The 20,713-nt window shown below is 50.6% G+C and overlaps 1 protein-coding gene across 1 annotated transcript in view; it reads right to left on the bottom strand.

Moving 5' to 3' along the window:
- The window catches only part of LOC119956998, a 60,326-nt gene that overhangs the window by 19,877 nt on the left and 19,736 nt on the right, over positions 1-20,713 (bottom strand). The window contains exons 6-13 of the mRNA XM_038784582.1: positions 20,415-20,537; positions 19,730-20,320; positions 16,153-16,268; positions 10,669-10,770; positions 9,485-9,559; positions 8,521-8,592; positions 2,225-2,302; positions 399-550 (exon numbers count right to left, since the gene is read on the bottom strand). Of these exons, the coding sequence (XP_038640510.1) occupies positions 399-550; positions 2,225-2,302; positions 8,521-8,592; positions 9,485-9,559; positions 10,669-10,770; positions 16,153-16,268; positions 19,730-20,320; positions 20,415-20,537 (1,309 nt within the window). The remainder of the gene's footprint in view (positions 1-398; positions 551-2,224; positions 2,303-8,520; positions 8,593-9,484; positions 9,560-10,668; positions 10,771-16,152; positions 16,269-19,729; positions 20,321-20,414; positions 20,538-20,713) is intronic.

Below are 20,713 nucleotides of genomic sequence, written 5' to 3' on the forward strand. Positions count from 1 at the left end.
GTCCCCTCGTGCTGGACATCACCATCCGAGGAAACTCTCTTCTGCCATCATTCTGCTCATCTCCAATATCCCATTCCTCAGGACCCTCCCTCACTCTGACCAACTCCTTTCAACCCCCACATTCTGCCAACACCACACTATCCGCATCTCATCCACTTTGTTGCCACAGCCATAGCTTGGATAGGGACAGGAGGAGGCCATTCAGCCCCTCAAGCATGTTCCGCCATTCAATCAGATAACAACTGGTGTGCACCTTGAGCCCGCCCACCTGCCTTGATTCTGTAATCGTTACCATCTTTGCCTAACAGTTAGCAGCCTGATTCAGGTCTGGAAAATCTCGGCAACCCAACCTCAAACAGACAATTGAAACAGCGCTCGCCGTGTACACTTAAATTCACCTGCTCTTCAATGGTATTAATGACGAGAAGATTGGACGTTTGGATGGTACAGTACATCTTGCTCGAGCTCCATGTTGCTTTGACAGTTGAGAAGAAGTAACAGCTCCCATTGAATGATATCCATTTGAGAGGACATTGAAGGTTCTGGCACTCTGAAAAACATTTAACGTTTACCTGGAACACTGAGAGGCCAAGTCATACATTTTATCAAACTAACGCAATGCAGCAGAAGCGAATTTCAGTCAACCACAGTTTTGAAGTATTAGATGGGTTCCACATTGTTCCAAACTATTAATAATTTCCCTCCAATTCTGACCTCTTGCACATTTCTGGCACTTCCCCAATAGCCACCATGCCCGACTCTCATTATGTACAATGAGCAGAACAGCAGAACTAGGGGACATAGCCTCAAAACAAGGGGAAGCAGATTTAGGACTGAGTTTAGGAGGAACTTCTTCACCCAAAGGGTTGTGAATCTATGGAATTCCTTGCCCAGTGAAGCAGTTGAGGCTCCTTCATTAAATGTTTTTAAGGTAAAGATAGTTAGTTTTTTGAAGAATAAAGGGATTAAGGGTTATGGTGTTCGGGCCGGAAAGTGGAGCTGAGTCCACAAAAGATCAGCCATGATCTCATTGAATGGCGGAGCAGCCCCGAGGGGCCAGATGGCCTACTCCTGCTCCTAGTTCTTATGTTCTTATGTATGCTTTGATATTAGCGGAGCTCAATGAAGACTATCAGAGGCTCTGATTTGACAACTGAAGTGAGTTGTCCATTTTGCTTCATCTTTTTTTAAAAAACATTTTATTAAGGCATTTATAAAATTTTTAACAACAATTTCAAGTGTAAAAAACAACAAAATAACTAACACCCACCCAACCAACAACCACACCCAGCCAACATGGCTGACATAAAAGTTCCCCAGTCCCTCTCCCTCACTTACTAATCCTGCCTCAACCATCCCTCCCTACCTCCCTTAACCCTCCGCATTTTTTGTATCTGCTGACAGCTTAATTTTCCCCAAAGAAGTCGATCAACGGCTGCCACCTCCGGGTGAACCCTAACATTGATGCTCTCAGGGTGAACTTGGTGTTCTCATGCCTGAGAAACTCGGCCATGTCGCTAACCCATATCCCTGCTTTTAGGGGCTCCGAGTCCCTCCACACCAATAAGATCCGTCTCCAGGCTACCAGGGAGGCAAAGGCCAAAATATCAGCCTCTCTCGCCCCCTGAACTCCCGGGTCTTCCGACACACCACATTTTGCTTCATCTTTAAGTGGTTATAATAAGTTGTTCATTCGGTGATCTCTTTTGTCAATGTCTCAATATTTATTTGGGCAAGATTTAAGATTTGCGAACTGCTTGCAATCTCTGTTATTGCTACAACAGAATCTATCTGAACTAGTTCCACCCTTGGATCTGACATGCCCAGTAGTAACACCAGCTGTGATCGTAACATCAAGGGGACAATGGGGGCTGGTTGTGGGGCGAGGCGGCCCTTCTCGTCGTCAGTCCACTTTGGAACTCACTTGCCCCAACCAGAGCAGGCCTGGCGTGTCCAGAAATTTCACGGGTGGACTGCCAGAACCCAAACACAAATCCTGGAGCAGAGTCTGAACCCAGAACCTTCCAACTCAAAGGCAAGAGGGTTACCCATGAACCCCAGCTAACTCACAAGGAAAGGCGTCAAATTGTGAAGAGGGCCCAGAGGGGTTCACTCGAATGAACGTGCTTCCCTCACACCCATTCAACCAGACAGATTATTATTTAATCACTCTGGTTTAGATCAACAGACTTTATTTAAATGCACTAATCTTCAGATAACTTACCAGGTCTTTGGAATGTTTCCAGTTTTTTGGTTATTGTGTCTTTCAAGGAAGTAATCTTCTTCGAAAGCTCTGCCATAACTGATCAGCAAGGGGAAATAGAGAGTAGATCATAAGGATTGATAGACACTGTCACACTCGGACATACACACACTAACATGTGCATACACAGCAACATACACACACATATTGACAAACACTATCCCTAAAGACACACACACTCACTCACAATCATGCGAACGTACACACTATAACACACTCAAATTCTCACAAACACACTCGCACTCACGCACATACACACAGACACATACACAGACATACTCTCACACACACAGTCAGACACTCACCTGCACACTCACACTCTCAGGCACACCCAAAAATACGTGCTCTAACATGCAAACACTAATTCTCTATCCCCTACAGAAACATACACACACAAACCTACACCAATACGCACCCGCACACACACTAATACACAGACACACTCACATACACCAATATACACACACACACAAACATACACCAATACACACACCCACACACACACCCACACACACACCCACACCCACTAATACACCCGCACACACACTAATACACAGACACACTCACATACACCAATATACATACACACACAAAGATACACCGATATACACACCCACACACACACACACACCCACTAATAGACCCGCACACACACTAATACACAGACACACTCACATACACCAATATACATACACACACAAAGATACACCGATATACACACCCACACACACACCCACACCCACTAATACACCCGCACACACACTAATACACAGACACACTCACATACACCAATATACATACACACACAAACATACACCGATACACACACCCACACACACACACACACCCACTAATACACCCGCACACACACTAATACACAGACACACTCACATACACAATATTTAAATACAAGCACAAACACTAAGGCCTGGATTTTCGCCCAATGGTGAGTCTCTCCGACATGGCGAAAATCTTGGAAATGGCTGAAAATCTGAAGTCTTGCTCTGCACCTGACATTTCCTATATTGACCGGGGACTGGAGTTGGACCAGGGTTCACGCATGTTCGATTTGCAGAGGCAGCCAGCCATTTACATCACTAGCTGCCTCTACTGAAGTGGAATTTTGGAAGGACAGGAGTGTGGAAACGGGAGTATACAGATTGAAACAGGTAAGAAGAGGTCTGAATTTTCTGAATTCTTATGGATAGTCGGGGTACCCCTTTGGGAGAGCTTAAACACGTTTCGGGGTTGTCAATAATGAACACAATTATGCACTTTTTACGCACAAGCATTTTGGAACTGTCAAGCTGTCAAAGAAGTGTCCAGCTGTCCAGGAACTGTCCAGCAGCCCAGGAACTGCCCAGCTGTCAAGGAAACATCCAGCTGTCAAGGAACTGTTAAGGGGTAGTCCACCCATCAAATCTGTCAGAGCCATTCAGGAAGTGTCAAACTTATCAAGGTTATCCAGGGAATGTCAAAGCTGTCAATGAAATGTCCAAGGGGACTAGGTGTATTGGCTTGGAGGGGTTAAGATCAAAGGGTGATGGGTGGAAAACAGGGGTTGGCATAACTTGGCACTATGTTGGCATAGCAGGTATGGGGGAATAGGGTGGGGAGAGGGAGCATTAAGTTCACAAAGGTTGGCATGGTATGGGCAAAAGGAGCATATGGGGGGAGAGGCGGCGATGACGGGGGAGGGCTGGAGTGATTTGTTTTGTTTTATTGTTATTAGTCATTTATTTAAACACTGCCGGGATAATCTCAGTAATGGTGACCATGAAATGGTTATAAAAACTCACCTGGGGTCAACCCATGCCCTTGAGGGAAGGAAATCTGCCCTCTTTACCCGATCTGGCCGACGTGTGATTTCAGACCCAACGGCGGCGTCGTGGACTCTGAACCACCCTCTGTGATGTCAGCTCGAGGGCAATTAGGGATGGGCAAGAAATGCTGACCCAGCCAGCGACGGCCACATTCCGTCTGAGAATTTTAAAAGATGGCAGCCTTGTTCACGAGACACACACACACACCTCCAGATTCAAACGCAGATCCTGCTGTCAGGGGTTGTGTGCTTTTACAAGTGGTGGTTTTTGAGGACACTGTTAAGGCTTTTCTCTGTCTTTGTTGCATTTCTCTCTCTTTCTCTCGCTCTCTCTCCCTCTTGCTCGATTCTTTTTGTCTATTATGTTCGTACTGTGTACGTTCCCTCGGCCGCAGAAAAATACGTTTCATGGTACTTCGGTATATGTGATAATAAATCAATCACTCTCTCTCGCTCTCGCTCTCTCTCTCGCTCTCTCTCTCTCTCGCTCTCTCTCTCTCTCTCTCTCGCTCTCGCTCTCTCTCGCTCTCTCTCTCTCTCTCGCTCTCTCTCTCTCTCTCTCGCTCTCTCTCTCTCTCTCCTGACAATCATCTTTCCTGCAAGTGGTTGGGGGCGAGGATTGAGATCTGCTGCCACCTGCAGGGCATTAGCCCACAATCCATGCTCGCCGTGAAACAATAAATTAAATGCACTTGGGTTGCCCGAGGCTGATGTCTCGAATCGGGCCAAAGACTCTCTATCCAACCCCTGCCTCGCATTTGGAAGATTGTCAGAAATCAGTTGAAGGATTGAAGATTAGAATGTGTGAAGGTAGGATTGAATCTTTTATAATTCATTTTGTGCGATGTGGGCTTCGCTGGGTAGCCCAGCATTTGTTGCCCATCCCTAATTGCCCCTTGAGAAGGTGAGGGTGAGCCGCCTTCTTGCACCCGCTGTAGTCCCTGAGGTGTAGGTACACCCACCGTGCTGTTAGGGAGGGAGCTCCAGGATTTTGACCCAGCGACAGTGAAGGAACGGCCGATATATTTCCCAGTCAGGGTGGTGTGTGACTTGGAGGGGAACCTCCAGGTGGTGGGGTTCCCAGGTATCTGCTGCTCTTGTCCTTCTAGGTGGTAGTGGTCGTGGGTTTGGAAGGTGCTGCCTAAGGAATCATTGAATTTCATAGAATTTACAGTGCAGAAGGAGGCCATTTGGCCCATTGAGTCTGCACTGGCCCTTGGAAAGAGCACCCCACCTAAATCCACACCCCCACCCTATCCCCATTACCCAGTAACCCCACCCAACCTTTCTGGACGCTAAGGGCAATTTTAGTGTGGTCAATACACCTAACCCGCACGTCTTTGGACTGTGGGAGGAAACCGGAGCACCCGGAGGAAACCCACGCACACACGGGGAGAACGTGCAGACTCCACACAGACAGTGACCCAAGCCGGGAATCGAACCTGGGACCCTGGAGCTGTGAAGCAACTGTGCTAACCACTGTGCTACCGTGCTGCCCTAACGGAACCTTGGTGAGTTACTGCAGTGCATCTTGTAGATGGTACACACGGCTGCTACTGTGCGTCAGTGGTGGAGGGTTTGAATGTTTGTGGAAGGAGGAGCAATCAAACGGGCTGCTTTGTCCTGGATGGTGTCGAGCTTCTTGAGTGTTGTTGGAGCTGCGCTCATCCAGGCCAGTGGGGAGTATTCCATCACACTCCTGACTTGGGCCTTGTAGATGGTGGACAGGCTTTGGGGGGATCAGGGGGTGAGTTATTCACCGCAGGATTCCTAGCCTTTGACCTGCCCTGGTAGCCACAGTATTTATATGGCTGGGTCCAGTTCAGTTTCTGATCAATGGTAACCCCCAGGATGTTGATTGTGGGGGATTCAGTGATGGTAGTGCCATTGAATGTCAAGGGGCGGTGGTTAGATCCTCTGTTGTAGGAGATGGTTATTGCCTGGTACCTGTGGGCGTGAATGTAACTTGTCACTTGTCAGCCCCAAGCCTGGATATTGTCCAGGTCTTGCTGCATTTGCACATGGACTGCTTCATTATCGGAGGAGTCACGAATGGTGCTGAGAGTGAATTCCAACCTTGGGTGACTGTATGGTGTTTGCACTTTCTCCCCATGTCTGTGTGGATTTCCTCCGGGTGTTCCTGTTCCTGATCACAGTCCAAAGATGTGCAGGTTAGGTGGATTGGCCATGCTACATTGCCTTTTAAGGTTCAAAGATGTGTGGGCTGAATTCTCCGCTCCCCACGCTGCGTGGGAGAACCGTGGGAGGGCCTCCCGACATTTTTACGCCCCCCTGGTGCGATTCTCCCCCCCCCCCTCGGAAAAATCGGCGCTCGCCGTTTTTTACGGCGAACGGCGATTCTCTGAGCCCGATGGGCCGAGCGGCCGGCCCTTCACGCCCGTTTCACCACGGCAGCAACTACACCTGGTCGCTGCATTCGTGAAACGGGCGCCAGATGCCTGTTTGGGGCATCTAGGGGCCCGATTGGGACGGGAGCACCGCGACTGTGCTCCGGAGGGGACAGGCCCGCGATCGGTGCCCACCGATCGTCGGGCCAGTGTCCAAAACAGACGCACTCTTTCCCCTCCGCCGCCCGGCAAGATCAAGTCTTGCCGGGCGGCGGTGGAGAAAGACGGCACCGCGCATGCGCGGGTTCGTGCCGTCTGCGCGCTGATGTCATCCTTACATGCGCGGGTTGGAACCGGCAACCTGCGCATGCGCGGATGACATCAGAGAAGCGCCGTTCGGCCGTCATTTCCGGCGCAACGAGGTCGCGGCCGGGAAAGACGGGGGCCCGCTCCTAGCCCCCCGGGTGGGGGTGAATTAGGTGCGGGGAGCGGGCTCCGAGGCCGTCGTGAACCTCGGCCGAGTTCACGACGGACTCCGTGATTTTTGGACCCAGCGGAGAATTCCGCCCTGTATCTTTGAAGTGGTTATTGGGAGAGGGTGGGGGAGTGGGCTTTGGCGAAGTGCTCTTTCTGAGGTCAGTGCAGACTCGATAGGCCAAATGGCCTCCTTCAGCACTGTAGGGATTCTATAATTCTATGACCTCCAATCACCACAACCATCTTCCTTTGTGCCAGGTATAACTCCAACCAGCAGAGAGTTTTCCCCCTGATTCCCATTGCCTCCAGTTTAGCTCGGGCTCCTTGATGCCACACCTGGTCAAATGCTGCCTTGATGTCTAAGGGCAGTCACTCACCTCACCTCTGGCATTCAGCTCTTTTGTCCATGTTTGAACCAAGGCTGTAATGAGGTCAGGAGCTGAGTGACTCTGGCGGAACCCAAACTGAGTGTCCGTGAGCAGATTGTTGCTGACTAAGTGCCATTGGATAGCATTGTTGATGACTCCTTCCATCACTTTGCTGATGATGGAGAGTAGACTGATAGGGCGGCAATTGGCTGGGTTGGATTTGTCCTGTTTCTTGTGTACAGCACAAACCTGGGCAATTTTCCTCATTGCCGGGTAGATGCCAGTGTTGTAGCTGTACAGGAACAGCTTGGCTAGGGGTGCGGCAAGTTCTGGATACTGTTCAGAAGACAGTTGCGTAATTAAATATATTGAATGGATTAGTGATGCATCCTACCCCCAGATATCTTGGTGATATCCCTGTGGCATAATTGTGATATCTTGGTGATATCTTGGTGAATCCTTGGTAATATCTTGGTGATAACTTAGTGATACCTTGGTGATATAGAACAGAGAACAGTACAGCACAGAACAGGCCCTTCGGCCCTTGTTGGTGATATCCTGGTGATATCTTGGTGAATCCTTGCTAATATCTTGATGATACCTTAGTGATATCTTGGTGATACCATGGTGATATTTTGGTGATATCTTGGTGCTATCATGGTGATATCTTGGTGATATTTTGGTGATATCTTGGTGATATCATGGTGATATCTTGGTAATACCATGGTGATATTTTGGTGATATCTTGGTGATATGGTGATATCTTGGTGATATGGTGATATCTTGGTGATATTTTGGTGATATCATGGTGATATGGTGATATCATGCTGATATCATGGTGATATCTTGGTGATATCTTGGTGATACCTTGGTGATATTTTGGTGATATCTTGGTGATATGGTGATATCTTGGTGATATGGTGATATCTTGGTGATATTTTGGTGATATCATGCTGATATCATGGTGATATCTTGGTGATATGGTGATATCTTGGTGATATTTTGGTGATATCATGCTGATATCATGGTGATATCTTGGTGATATCATGGTGATATCTTGGTGATATCATGGTGATATCTTGGTGATATCATGGTGATATCTTGGTGATACCTTGGTGATATCTTGGTGATATCATGGTGATATCTTGGTGATATCATGGTGATATCTTGGTGATATCTGATCCTGAGTCACGTCTCGGCCTTTCTGATATTGCCATTAAATTGATCCAACCTCGCACTCACCTGACGCCCCCATCTCTGTCACCTTAACTTGAATAAGCTGCGCAAAGTCCTCCAGATCTGCTTTCTGTGAAACTAAAACGTGAGAAATGGACTTAGTCTTCAAGCCAATATTTTTTTTAAAAATGACCTCCTAATGTTTGCTTCTGTGATTTACAATCTGGGGGGGGGGGGGGAATGAATGCCTTCACCTCCCAGGAAAGAATTCATAACAGAATTTTAACCAAAGCCAGAGATTTGGGAGAGGAGCCCCCCCCCCCCCCCAAGCCGGAGATTTGGGAGAGGAACCCCCCCCCCCCCCCCCCCCAGTGGTGGAGTGACAGACATTGGTGACGTGTTGGAGGTTGGAATTGGAGAGATTACAGAAAGCTGTCGCACTGTCATTGAACACCTGTCTCCTCAGTATCCAATCTCCAATCCCTTGCTGCCCTCCAAGTACACGCTCTCTATATTTCCTTCCTCCTTGTCTTTAATCCCCCCTAACCTCTGATCTTTTGTTCCCATCCGTCTTCTGTTCAAATAAGCTATCTGACATAAAGATGTTTTGCCATTACTGTGGGAGGTTACAATCATGGGACTTCGGAGTTTTGTCTCAAAGTCAAATCAAGGTTTGAGTTCAAGACCCACCTTGACAATCTATTAAATTAAATGGGGTATTTTCCAGACGTTATGACCGGTAAGAAGCCAGTCAGTCTCTGCTGCTCAGGTACGTGACCCTGAGCAAGACTTATCCGAGGTTAATATCCTCTGAAGTGACCTAAATCAGTTGTTTGAAAATAAATTTAAAGACACACAAAACCCTTGGGGTAATTCAGGACGTGTGATAAATATGGACTTGGCATTGCAGCCCAATAACAGAGTATAAATAGTTGTTAGAGTTACTGAGTAATTAGCGGCTAACCTAATTCTTCAGCTTTTACAGGTGAAACTCTTCCAATGACATTGATTTCACAGACACTGCACTCACCGTTATTCAATGCGTTAGAGACTTGCATCTGGGACTGCGACTGAAACTCCTCCACAGTCTCATTGGTCTCTGAACCTGGGAAATCAGCAAGATCTTAGTCGCAAAGTTTCATTTAGCAGCCGAGAGATTGTAAATCGAATTCTCCGAAACCCAATAACTAGCAGCAAACACTTCAAATTGTGACAATCAATGCAACCTTCCGAAAAGTGGGAATGGCGAACAGATTCAGATCCTTAACAAGTCTGAATTTGGGTGAAGCCAATCTTCACCGTATGGACTCCAATGATTGAAGAGGAAAACCATTCACTACCTTCTTGAAAAACCCATCATTATCTTCTTGAAAAACCCATCATTATCTTTATGGAAAACCCATCATTATCTTCTTGAAAAACCCATCATTATCTCTATGGAAAACCCATCATTATCTTCTTGGAAAACCCATCATTATCTTTATGGAAAACCCATCATTATCTTTATGGAAAACCCATCATTATCTTTATGGAAAACCCATCATTATCTTCTTGGAAAACCCATCATTATCTTCATGGAAAACCCATCATTATCTTCTTGAAAAACCCATCATTATCTTTATGGAAAACCCATCATTATCTTCTTGGAAAACCCATCATTATCTTCTTGAAAAACCCATCATTATCTTTATGGAAAACCCATCATTATCTTCATGGAAAACCCATCATTATCTTCTTGAAAAACCCATCATTATCTTCTTGGAAAATCCATCATTATCTTCATGGAAAATCCATCATTATCTTCATGGAAAACCCATCATTATTGTCTTGGAAAACCCATCATTATCTTCTTGGAAAACCCATCATTATCTTCATGGAAAACCCATCATTATCTTCTTGGAAAACCCATCACTACCTTCTTGGAAAACCCATCATTATCTTTATGGAAAACCCATCATTATCTTCATGGAAAACCCACCATAATCTTCTTGGAAAACCCATCACTATCTTCATGGAAAACCCATCACTATCTTCATGGAAAACCCATCAATATCTTCATGGAAAACCCATCATTATTATCTTGTAAAACCCATCACTATCTTCTCCAGGGCAACCGGGGAAGGGACAATGACTGTCCCCCATTGCAATGCTGCCCATAACCCAAGGATCGATTCGAGGAAAGCCAACGTGGACATGAAGTGCGCAGTTACTTACATTTAATGACTCCGGTGACCAGGAGAATAAGGACGACACTGAGAAGGATGAAGATCAGGACCATCAACACCTTTGCAGAGAAGATCGACTTAAATCGGCTACCTGAGATTTCAAACAGGGCGCTGATTAGAATGCCATATTAAATGGGATCAAAATCTTCAAGGTGACGAGTAAAGATAATTGCTGAAAATGTAACTCATGGCTTCCGGTGGCGGCCATGGAGTGAGTGGTCGCATATTTGGTGGCCCTTGTTCGAGCTGGATTGTTTGGGTCCTTCCCACACGACCTGTGTGGTCATGGATGGCGAGGTTAAGCCTCATCCAATCTAAGTTGGTTCATAGAGTCCACATGACGGTTGCGAGGATGAGCTGGTTTTCTGCAGGGGTGGAGGAAAGGTGCGGGCAGTGTGTGGGGGGCTGGAGGGGTGGGCGGGGGCTGCGAATCACGTCCACATGTTCTGGGCGTATCGAAAGCTGACGGGGTTCTGGCAGGGGTCCGCGAATGGCCGAAGGTGGAGATTTTTGGAGTGTCGGAAGATCTGGAAGTCCAGGTGGGGAGAGAGGCCCGATGCCTTGGCCTTTCCCGCTCATGATATCCTGGAGATGGATTTTGTTGGGCTAGCGGGACTTGGAGGCGCCAAAGGCCCGGGGGGGGGGGGGGGGGGGCTGTGAGTGAGCAGGCAAAATGCCTGCACTTGAAGAAGGTTGGGTTTGACTTAGGGGATCACCCATAGCTGTTAGCCATTCATCGATTTCTTTAAGGAGAATTAAGACATCAGCGGGGAGGGGGAGAGGGGGGTTGTTTCGGAGGTTGGCTGTGTTGTTTGGGGGGGGAGGGGAATAAATTAAGGGGGTGAAGATATTTGTGAGAATGGTATCAGAGTGGGGGTGCTGGGCCTGTTTTTCCTGTGTTCCTGTGTGTTATTGATTTTTTGATATTTCCATGTACATATATTAAATGCCTTGAGATAAATATTTCTTTTTCAGAAAAGCTAATCCGCTTTAATCTTTAAAAGTCAGAGACCCTGAGAATCCAATGCCAAATACCTTATATAGTGGTAACTGTAGCTCCCTCTAGTGACTACTCCCGACACTACATCAACCCTTGTAATGCTGATAATTATGATAATACCGCAATAATAACTAGATAATTTATTTTGGTGTTGTTGGTTAAAAGATAAATATTGGGCAGGACACCAGTCAGAAACCCATCCCAACTCCCCCGCCTCTCGGTCCTTTTTGAAATGATGACCTTAGCTGCTTCTTTGTGCAGCTAAGAGTGTAGCTGGGGGAGTGGGGGGAGGATGGGAGAGGGAGTGGGGGCTTTGACAGGGCAGCACTCCCTCAGTTTAGCACTGGAGCGTCTAAGGTTCTGTGCTCTGAATGTTCTGACTCAGAGGGAAGAGAGCTACTATGGAACCAGGTCTGTATGGAACGCAGGAGTTTGGGTGATCCATCAATCACTGAGCCCAGAGGATTGGATCTCGTAGGATGTGTTTGAAATAAGCTCACAGCAAGTCTTTCGGCAGCTCCAGAAACTGACCCCAGTTCTCTGACGCCGTGAAGCAGGTTATTGGCATCGCCTTACAGTACACTTTGGAGTCTGTCACCGCTTCACGGTGAATGGTACTTTTCTAGTTTCCAAACCCCTGCATGCCATTGCGCCCCCTGTCCCTGTGACCTCCTCCCTCTGAAATCTCTGTACTTCCCGCCCTCCTTCCTCAGCTCTGATTCCCATCACTTCATCACCGCTCTCCATACCTTCAACTACCTCGGCCGTAAGGCCCTCCCTAAATCCCTCTGCTTTTCAACCTCTCCCACCTCCTCTAAGTCACTCCGTTATAAATTATTTTGATCCTGGCTTTTTCTCACTTTTTACTATATCCTTGTGTAGTTCAATGTCAAATTGTATTTGATGATCTTTCCCGAAAGCACTGTGCGGTATTTAACTCCATTTTTTTTCATAAATTTAGAGTACCCAATTCATTTTTCCAATTAAGGGGCAATTTAGCGCGGCCAATCCATCGAGCTTGCACATTTGTTTTAGGTTGTGGGGGTGAAACCCACGTAAACACGGGGCGAATGTGCAAACTCCACACGGACAGTGTCCCAGAGCCGGGATCGAACCTGGGACCTTGGCACCGTGAGGCAGCAGTGCTAACCCACTGCGCCACCGTGCTGCCCCGTATTCAACTCCATTAAAGGTGGTATATTATTCAGGTTAGGGTTGCTAAACAGAAATATGGGAACAGTGGGTAGCTAAGAAATTCAGGGCGACACGATGGCGCAGTGGTTAGCGCTGCTGCCTCACGGCGCCGAGGACCCGGGTTCAATCCCAACCCTGGCGCCCTGTCCGTGTGGAGTTTGCACATTCTCCCCGTGGATTTCGCCCCCACAACCCAAAGATGTGCCGGGTAGGTAGATTGGCCATGCTAAATTGCCCCTTATTTGGGAAAAAAAAATAATGGGTACTCTAAATTTATATTTAAAAAGCAAAGAGATTCAGCAAATACCATCTGGTGTCAGAAAAAATAAGAATCTGTCTTTTTTTGTATTTATTTACGGGATGAGGGTATCGCTGGCTAGGCCCAGCGTCAATTGCCCATCCCTAATTGCCCCTTGAGGAGGTGGTGGTGAGCCGCCTTCTTGAACCGCTGAATTCCATGTGGGTGTAGGTACACCCCTGTGCTGTTAGGGAGGGGGTTCCAGGATTTTGTCACAGCGACAGTGAAGGGGATATATTTCCAAGTCGGGGCGGTGAGTGACTTGGAGGGGAACCTCCAGGTGGTGGGGTTCAGCGCCGGCCCTAGGGTTGCTGGCGCCCCGGGCAAGCTGAACTTTGGCGCCCTTGGGGGGGGGGCCGAAAGGGGGGGAGGCGGGGCCGAGAGGAGGGGGGGCGGGGCCGAGAGGGGGGAGGGGCCGAGAAGGGGGGGGCCGAGAGGGGGGGCTGGGCCGAGAGGGGGGGCGGGGCCGAGAGGAGGGGGGGCGGGGCCGAGGGGGGGTGAGAGGGGGGGGCGGGGCTGAGAGGGGGGGCGGGGCCAAGAGGGGGGGCGAGAGGGTGGGGCCGGAGAGGGGGGGGCGGGGCGGGGCCGAGAGGGGGGGCGGGGCCGAGAGAGGGGGGGCGAGGGGGGGGTGAGGGGGGGGCGAGAGAGGGGGGGGCGAGGGGGGGGGCGGAGAGGGGGGGGCGAGAGGGGGGAGGCGAGAGGGGGGCGAGAGGGGGGGCTTAGAGGGGGGGCTGAGAGGGGGGGGCCGAGAGGGGGTGGGGCCGAGAGGGGGGGCCGAGAGGGGGGGGCGGGCGGGGCCGAGAGGGGGGGGGCGGGGCCGAGAGGGGGGGGCGAGGGGGGGGGCGAGAGGGGGGGGCGAGGGGGGGGCGAGGGGGGGGCGAGGGGGGGGGCGAGGGGGGGGGCGAGGGGGGCGAGAGGGATGGGGGGCGAGAGGGGGGGAGGCGAGAGGGGGGGCGAGAAGGGGGGGCTGAGAGGGGGGGGCTGAGAGGGGGGGGCCGGAGAGGGGGTGGGGCCGAGAGGGGGGGCCGAGAGAGGGGGCGCGGGCGGGGCCGAGAGGGGGGGCGGGGCCGAGACGGGGGGCGAGGGGGGGGGCGAGAGGGGGGGGGCGAGGGGGGGGGCGAGGGGGGGGGCGAGAGGGGGGGGCGAGGGGGGGCGAGGGGGGGGGGCTGAGGGGGGGGCGGGGCCGAGAGGGGGGGCTAGAGGGGGGGGCTGAGAGGGGGGGGGCTGAGAGGGGGGGCCGAGAGGGGGGGGCCGAGGAGGGGGGGCGGGCGGGGCCGAGAGGGGGGGCGGGGCCGAGAGAGGGGGCGGGGCTGAGGGGGGCGGGGCCGAGAGGGGGCTGAGAGGGGGGGCTGAGAGGGGGGGGCTGAGAGGGGGGGGCCGAGAGGGGGGGGCTGAGAGGGGGGGGCGGGCGGGGCCGAGAGGGGGGGGCGGGGCCGAGAGAGGGGGGGCGAGGGGGGGGGGCGAGAGGGGGGGGCGAGAGGGGGGGGCGAGAGGGGGGGGGCGAGAGGGGGGGCCGAGATGGGGGCGGACCCGGGGGGGCGGGGGGGGGGGCGGACCCGAGGCGGGGGGGGGCGGACCCGAGGCGGGGGGGAGCGGACCGAGAGGGCGGACCGGGGGGGGGGGCAGACAGAGGGGGGGGGCGCCCTGGGGGAGTGCAGCCACCGCGCATGCGCGGGACCCGAGTCTCTGGCGCCCCCTAGCACATGGCGCCCCGGGCGACTGCCCGAGTTGCCGGTGCCTTGAGCCGGCCCTGGTGGGGTTCCCAGGTATCTGCTACTCCTGTCCTTCTAGATGGCAGTGATCTGGAAGGTGGGTTTGTAAGGTGCTGCCTAAGGAGCCTTGGTGAGTTCCTGCATCTTGTGGACAGTACACATGACTATTGCTGTGCGTCGGTGATGGAGGAAGTGAATGTTTCAGGATGAGATATCATTCACATGAGCTGGGTGGTGTCAGGCTGCTTGAGTGTTGTTAGTGCTGCACTTCCCAGGCGGGTATGGGAGAAGCAGTTCCCATTGATGTCGCAACATTCATGTGAACATTGCCCAAATCACAAGACCACTTTACCGAAGACGATCTTGGGCGCGATTCTCCCAAAAGCAGAGTCCCCTGGCGAGCGTGTTTCGCCACGTGTTTCGAGGCGCTTGCAGTGCCGAGAAGCACAGAACTATTCAACCTGACTCGTGTTGAATAAGGATCCTGAACGGGGGACGCACGGCTAAGGCCCGCACATAGCCCCGTGTTGTACAGTGAGGAACTTCGCTCGTTGGAAATCCCCATTGTAGCGAGAGATTGATGGTATCCCGATCTCAGAGGTCCTCGAAACAGCCCCCCAGCCCAAGCGCACTATGGGAGCTTCCCCAGCCCCCACGCCGGGCACCCCCTGCCCTATTGCGCACGTGCAAAATGCCACATTGCAGTGCCACTGCCCTTGGCAGTGCCAAACCTGGTGCCCAGGCACCAGGTGGCACTGCCAGGGTGCCCAAATGGCACCAGCCATGCCAGAGTACCACCCTGCCCAAAGGGCATGCAGCTGGGGGAGATCCCCTGGGAGACCCCCATGAAGTGCCATTCCATCTGGTCCCCATTTGGGGTCTCCAAGGTGAAGGGGGTGAATCCCAAAGCCTCAGCTACCTGAAGAATCTGCACGTAAGGGCGAGGCTAGCTGCCTCACTCTAATGTGAAGATTTGCCAAAAGGTTTGGGTTTTGCGAGGTGTGGCAGAGCCAGGTGGATCCCGGGAATGGGGTCTCCCGGCTTTCATTGGCCTCGCTGCGCCGTGGCTAGCTTTCCTGGTGTAGTGTGGCCAATGAATTGCATTCCTTCACTAACACGTTGACTTCATGACCAACACCCCCTCCCTCACTCAATACTATGAGAAATTCACGTTAGCAACACCCATGACTGTTTACACACAATATACTCGGGACAAAAGAGTATCCTCTCCGACGCACTGATCCCGACCTTCGCTGAATGAAAGTTTACCTGGAATCTGCTTCGCCCGTTTCTGTTTTGGTTCATTCTCGAGACTAAAGTTATCAAAACCATCGTAGGCCTGTTCTCCAGCCATTCTGTAGGGCAACGCAGAAACTGATACTGAGCTTCACAATGAGCTGGCAAGGCAAAGGGAAGCTTTATATCCACTGCTATGTCAATGATCCTAATATTCAAGTCAGTGGTAACGTGATTTCCACCCACTTCCCGCACTGCCGTGCCAACTTTTGCAGAATTGAAACCAGCTCGTGGAGAGCTGACGCCGATATTTATCAACAGATATAAATATTACAGAAGGAAACGGTGACAAACGTTCGAATGGCCCAAAAAGTGCCACTCTCAGCAAATTAAGAAGAGTTTTCTCATGTTCCGAACTTCAGGAACTCAGGATCCAGGGTTGGGATATTGTGGACAAAATTGATGGTTCCGGAAAGGTGATGTTTCCGGAAGGGAGATGAATCTAGAGGATGATTGTTCTGGAAGGGTGATGGTGCCAAGAAGGGCGAATGTAATAATAACAATATTAATATAATAACTTGGCCTCTACAGCCTCTGTGGATGGGAATTTGACAGGTTCACTATCCTCTGAGTGAAGACATTTCTCCTGGAGCAAAATTCTCCATTTGGGATATTAAGGGCTGATTTCTCCGATTTTGAGGCTATGTCCGGAGGAAGTGTCTAGTTTCTAATCAAAACAAATTCTCCGGCCAATCGGCGAACGCGATTTCGCATTGGGCAATCGGAGAATCCCGCCCTAAGGGACTGAATTGCATGTGGTTTGTGTTCCTATTGGGGGCGATATTTCTGGAGTAGTTCAGGACATGCTAATGGGCCAGCACTCTGCCCACGTGAGCAATTCTCATTCCCGCTGGCATTGGATTCACTGAGAAAGAGGGCACCACTTGGAAGTGGGTGTGGGGGGGAGGGAGAGTAGGGTGAGGTGGGAAAGGGCGGAGCAGCTGCTGGTGCCCAGGCCTCCGAGGAGGCAAACCTGGAAGTGATGAGGTGATCCTGCCGTGCCAGCCCAGGCTCCATGTCCGGTTCCTCCTGGCCATCCGCCTGGCTAGACGAGGCCTGGTGCTCTTCCTCCTCCTCCAGAATGTTCACCCTCTGCTGCGCTAGGTTGTGCCGGCCAGCACGATTTTGGTGATGCTCCTGGGGTTATATTGGAAAGTCCCACTGGAGCAGTCCAGGCATCGGACGCACATCTTGAGGACGTCAATGCTCCGCTCAATAACTCCCCTGGTTGCTGCATGGGCGTCATTGTAACAGTTCTCCGTGTCAGTCTGGGGCCTCCATACAGGCTTCATTAGCCAAGACCGCAGCGGGTAATCTCGCGCGATGCCATGATCAGAACAGCTTATCTCAGTGAGCCATGAGGCTCCATTAACTATGTCTGCGCCGTATTTTTCCGGGGCCCGGGAATTAACAGCCGTGCCTGGCAGACCTCGCAGGGACCCATTCAGCACGTTCCCACAAATGTGGGGCCTCACGGTAGCATGGTGGTTAGCATCAATGCTTCACAGCTCCAGGGTCCCAGGTTCGATTCCCGGCTGGGTCACTGTCTGTGTGGAGTCTGCACGTCCTCCCCGTGTGTGCGTGGGTTTCCTCCGGGTGCTCCGGTTTCCTCCCACAGTCCAAAGATGTGCAGGTTAGGTGGATTGGCCACGATAAATTGCCCGTAGTGTAAGGTTAATGGGGGGATTGTTGGGTTACGGGTATACGGGTTACGTGAGTTTGAGTAGGGTGATCATTGCTCGGCACAACATCGAGGGCCGAAGGGCCTGTTCTGTGCTGTACTGTTCTCTGTTCTCTGTTCTCTCTGTAACAGCATCTGGAGGGGTCTCCCAGGCTATTGGAGACTCTCGGATAGGCTTGCTCTGGGCAGGGTGGTCCCTGGCTCTCCCTCTGGCACCCGGACACCTTGACACTGCCAGCCTGGCACATTGGCACTGCCAGGGTGCCAAGGTGACCGGGTGCCAGGTTGCCTGTGCCAGGGATCCGACCCAGGGTGCCTTGCCCATAAGAGGTGGGGTGAGGGGGGGCGGAGGCTTGAGGACCCCGGAAGAGGGGGCAGTGGGGGATTCAGAGGGTGCAGTGGGGTGAACGAGGAGGTTCTGAAGATCGGGCCGACATTTAAAAATGCCGCCGCGATCCACGAATACTTTTCCTGCACTGACGAGCTGAACCCGCCTCGAACGAAAACAACTGATAAAGTGCCGTTAAATGACGGGGTCTTTCTCAGCTCCGTAGGCATGCTGAACATGCCTGAAATGGGGATCTGTTTATGTCCCGTTAAATCGCGCCCGTTTTTGCTCTAGGGTATATTTCAAAATGATTTTCAAACTTTCAGACAAGTCTGACATCCCAGACCGGAAGGATCTCTAATTATCGGAGATAAATTCGGTGGTAGAGGTACAGAAATCAGGGATATGTGGCGATTGATTATTCCTTGTGCTGTTGGGTTTTGCCGAGTAGGAAGCAATCTTCTGTCATTTAAAAAAAAAATTCCAATTAAGGGGCAATTTAGCGTGGCCAATCCACCTCGCCTGCGCATCTTTGGGTTGTGGGGCTGAGACCCATGCAGACACGGGGAGAATGTCGGCGTCGGGGATGGTTTAGCACAGTGGGCTAAACAGCTGGCTTGTAATGCAGATCAATGCCAACAGCGCGGGTTCAATTCCCGTACCAGCCTCCCCGGACAGGCGCCGGAATGTGGCGACTAGGGGCTTTTCAGAGTAACTTCATTGAAGCCTACTTGTGACAATAAGCGATTATTATTATTATTATGTGCAAACTCCACATAGACAGTGACCCGGGGCTGGGATCGAACCAAGGCCCTCGGCAACGCCGTAAAGCAGCAATGCTAACCACTGTGCTGCCCCACAATCTTCTATCTTTTTAAAAAATTTACAGTACCCAATTAATTTTTTCCAATTAAGGGGCAATTTAGCATGTTCAATCCACCTACCTTGCGCATCTTTGGGTTGTGGGGGCGAAACCCACGCAAACAGGGGGAGAATGTGCAAACTCCACACGGACAGTGACCCAGAGTTGGGATCGAACCTGGGACCTCGGTGCCGTGAGGCCGCAGTGCTAACCCACTGCCCCACCGTGCTGCCCATCAATCTTCTATCATATGCACCAATTTAGGTCCTGAATCAATTGGTGAATAGGGTCTTGCATGTGACCATTGCACTGCTTGGTATTCCAAGTCAAAGAGAACCTGTGCTTACAAGTTAAACATTTGGGGGCAGAGGGGAGATATACTACAAGGGAGGGTTATTCCTAATAATCAGATAGAGGAGATGTGGAGAACATCTGGGAATTTTGAATGTAAAAAGGGAAAGTTTCTGGGATTGGGAATGATCACTGATTTTACGTCCCATCCGGTTTATTCTTTATTGAAGTCAGTATTGGATCGGGCTGAAATGGTGGGTTTCCTCCCAATCCCGTCAGCTTCACACCCAGTCAGTTCGCTTAAAATTAGCCACACCGGTTCTACTGTTGCCCAAATCAAAAAGACACACTAAATTGGAATGCTTACATCGGAATTTTATTATCTCACAACTCTAACGAGTTGACAAACAGAGTTGATCTGAGTTGAGTTGATCTGAATTGAGTTGATCTGAGTTGAGTTGATCTGAGTTGAGTTGAGTTGATCTGAGTTGAGTTGATCTGAGTTGAGTTGATCTGAGTTGAGTTGATCTGAGTTAAGTTGATCTGAGTTGAGTTGATCTGAGTTGAGTTGATCTGAGTTGAGTTGATCTGATTTGAGTTGATCTGAGTTGAGTTGATCTGAGTTGAGTTGATCTGAGTTGAGTTGATCTGAGTTGAGTTGATCTGAGTTGAGTTGATCTGAGTTGAGTTGATCTGAGTTGAGTTGATCTGAGTTGAGTTGATCTGAGTTAAGTTGATCTGAGTTGAGTTGATCTGAGTTGAGTTGATCTGAGTTGAGTTGATCTGAGTTGAGTTGATCTGAGTTGAGTTGATCTGAGTTGAGTTGATCTGATTTGAGTTGATCTGAGTTGAGTTGATCTGAGTTGAGTTGATCTGAGTTGAGTTGATCTGAGTTGAGTTGAGTTGATCTGAGTTGAGTTGATCTGAGTTGAGTTGATCTGAGTTGAGTTGATCTGAGTTGTGTGTGTTGCCCCACAGCCTGGCATATTTCAGATACTAACTAACAATGAATAAAATGTGTGTTTATTTGTAGAATTGAGTTATTGAACAGAAATTGAATGCTGACTTTCTATTTCTCACAAATCCAAGAAAGGTTTGCGGAGCACTGGATGTCATTCCATCTTCCTTCATCTTCAATGTGGACACAGTCCTCAGTCTTACCATTCCAGTTGTTTGGCTCCCCAACAGACCAGAACCTGCCAACATAAAAACACATAGTGGTGACGGTAAGTGTGAACAGCAGATTACCCCACAACTCGAGAAGCACACATTGTTTGAATCTTAAGATTAACAACCTGTAGCCAAGTGCCTGTTCGGAGTCTGCAGCCCAGCATTGGTTTGACTTGATGTATAAGGGGCTACTCCAGTGTTT

The sequence above is a fragment of the Scyliorhinus canicula genome, chromosome 25, assembly GCF_902713615.1.
Source record: "Scyliorhinus canicula chromosome 25, sScyCan1.1, whole genome shotgun sequence".
In the NCBI taxonomy this organism is placed as follows: Eukaryota; Metazoa; Chordata; class Chondrichthyes; order Carcharhiniformes; family Scyliorhinidae; genus Scyliorhinus; species Scyliorhinus canicula.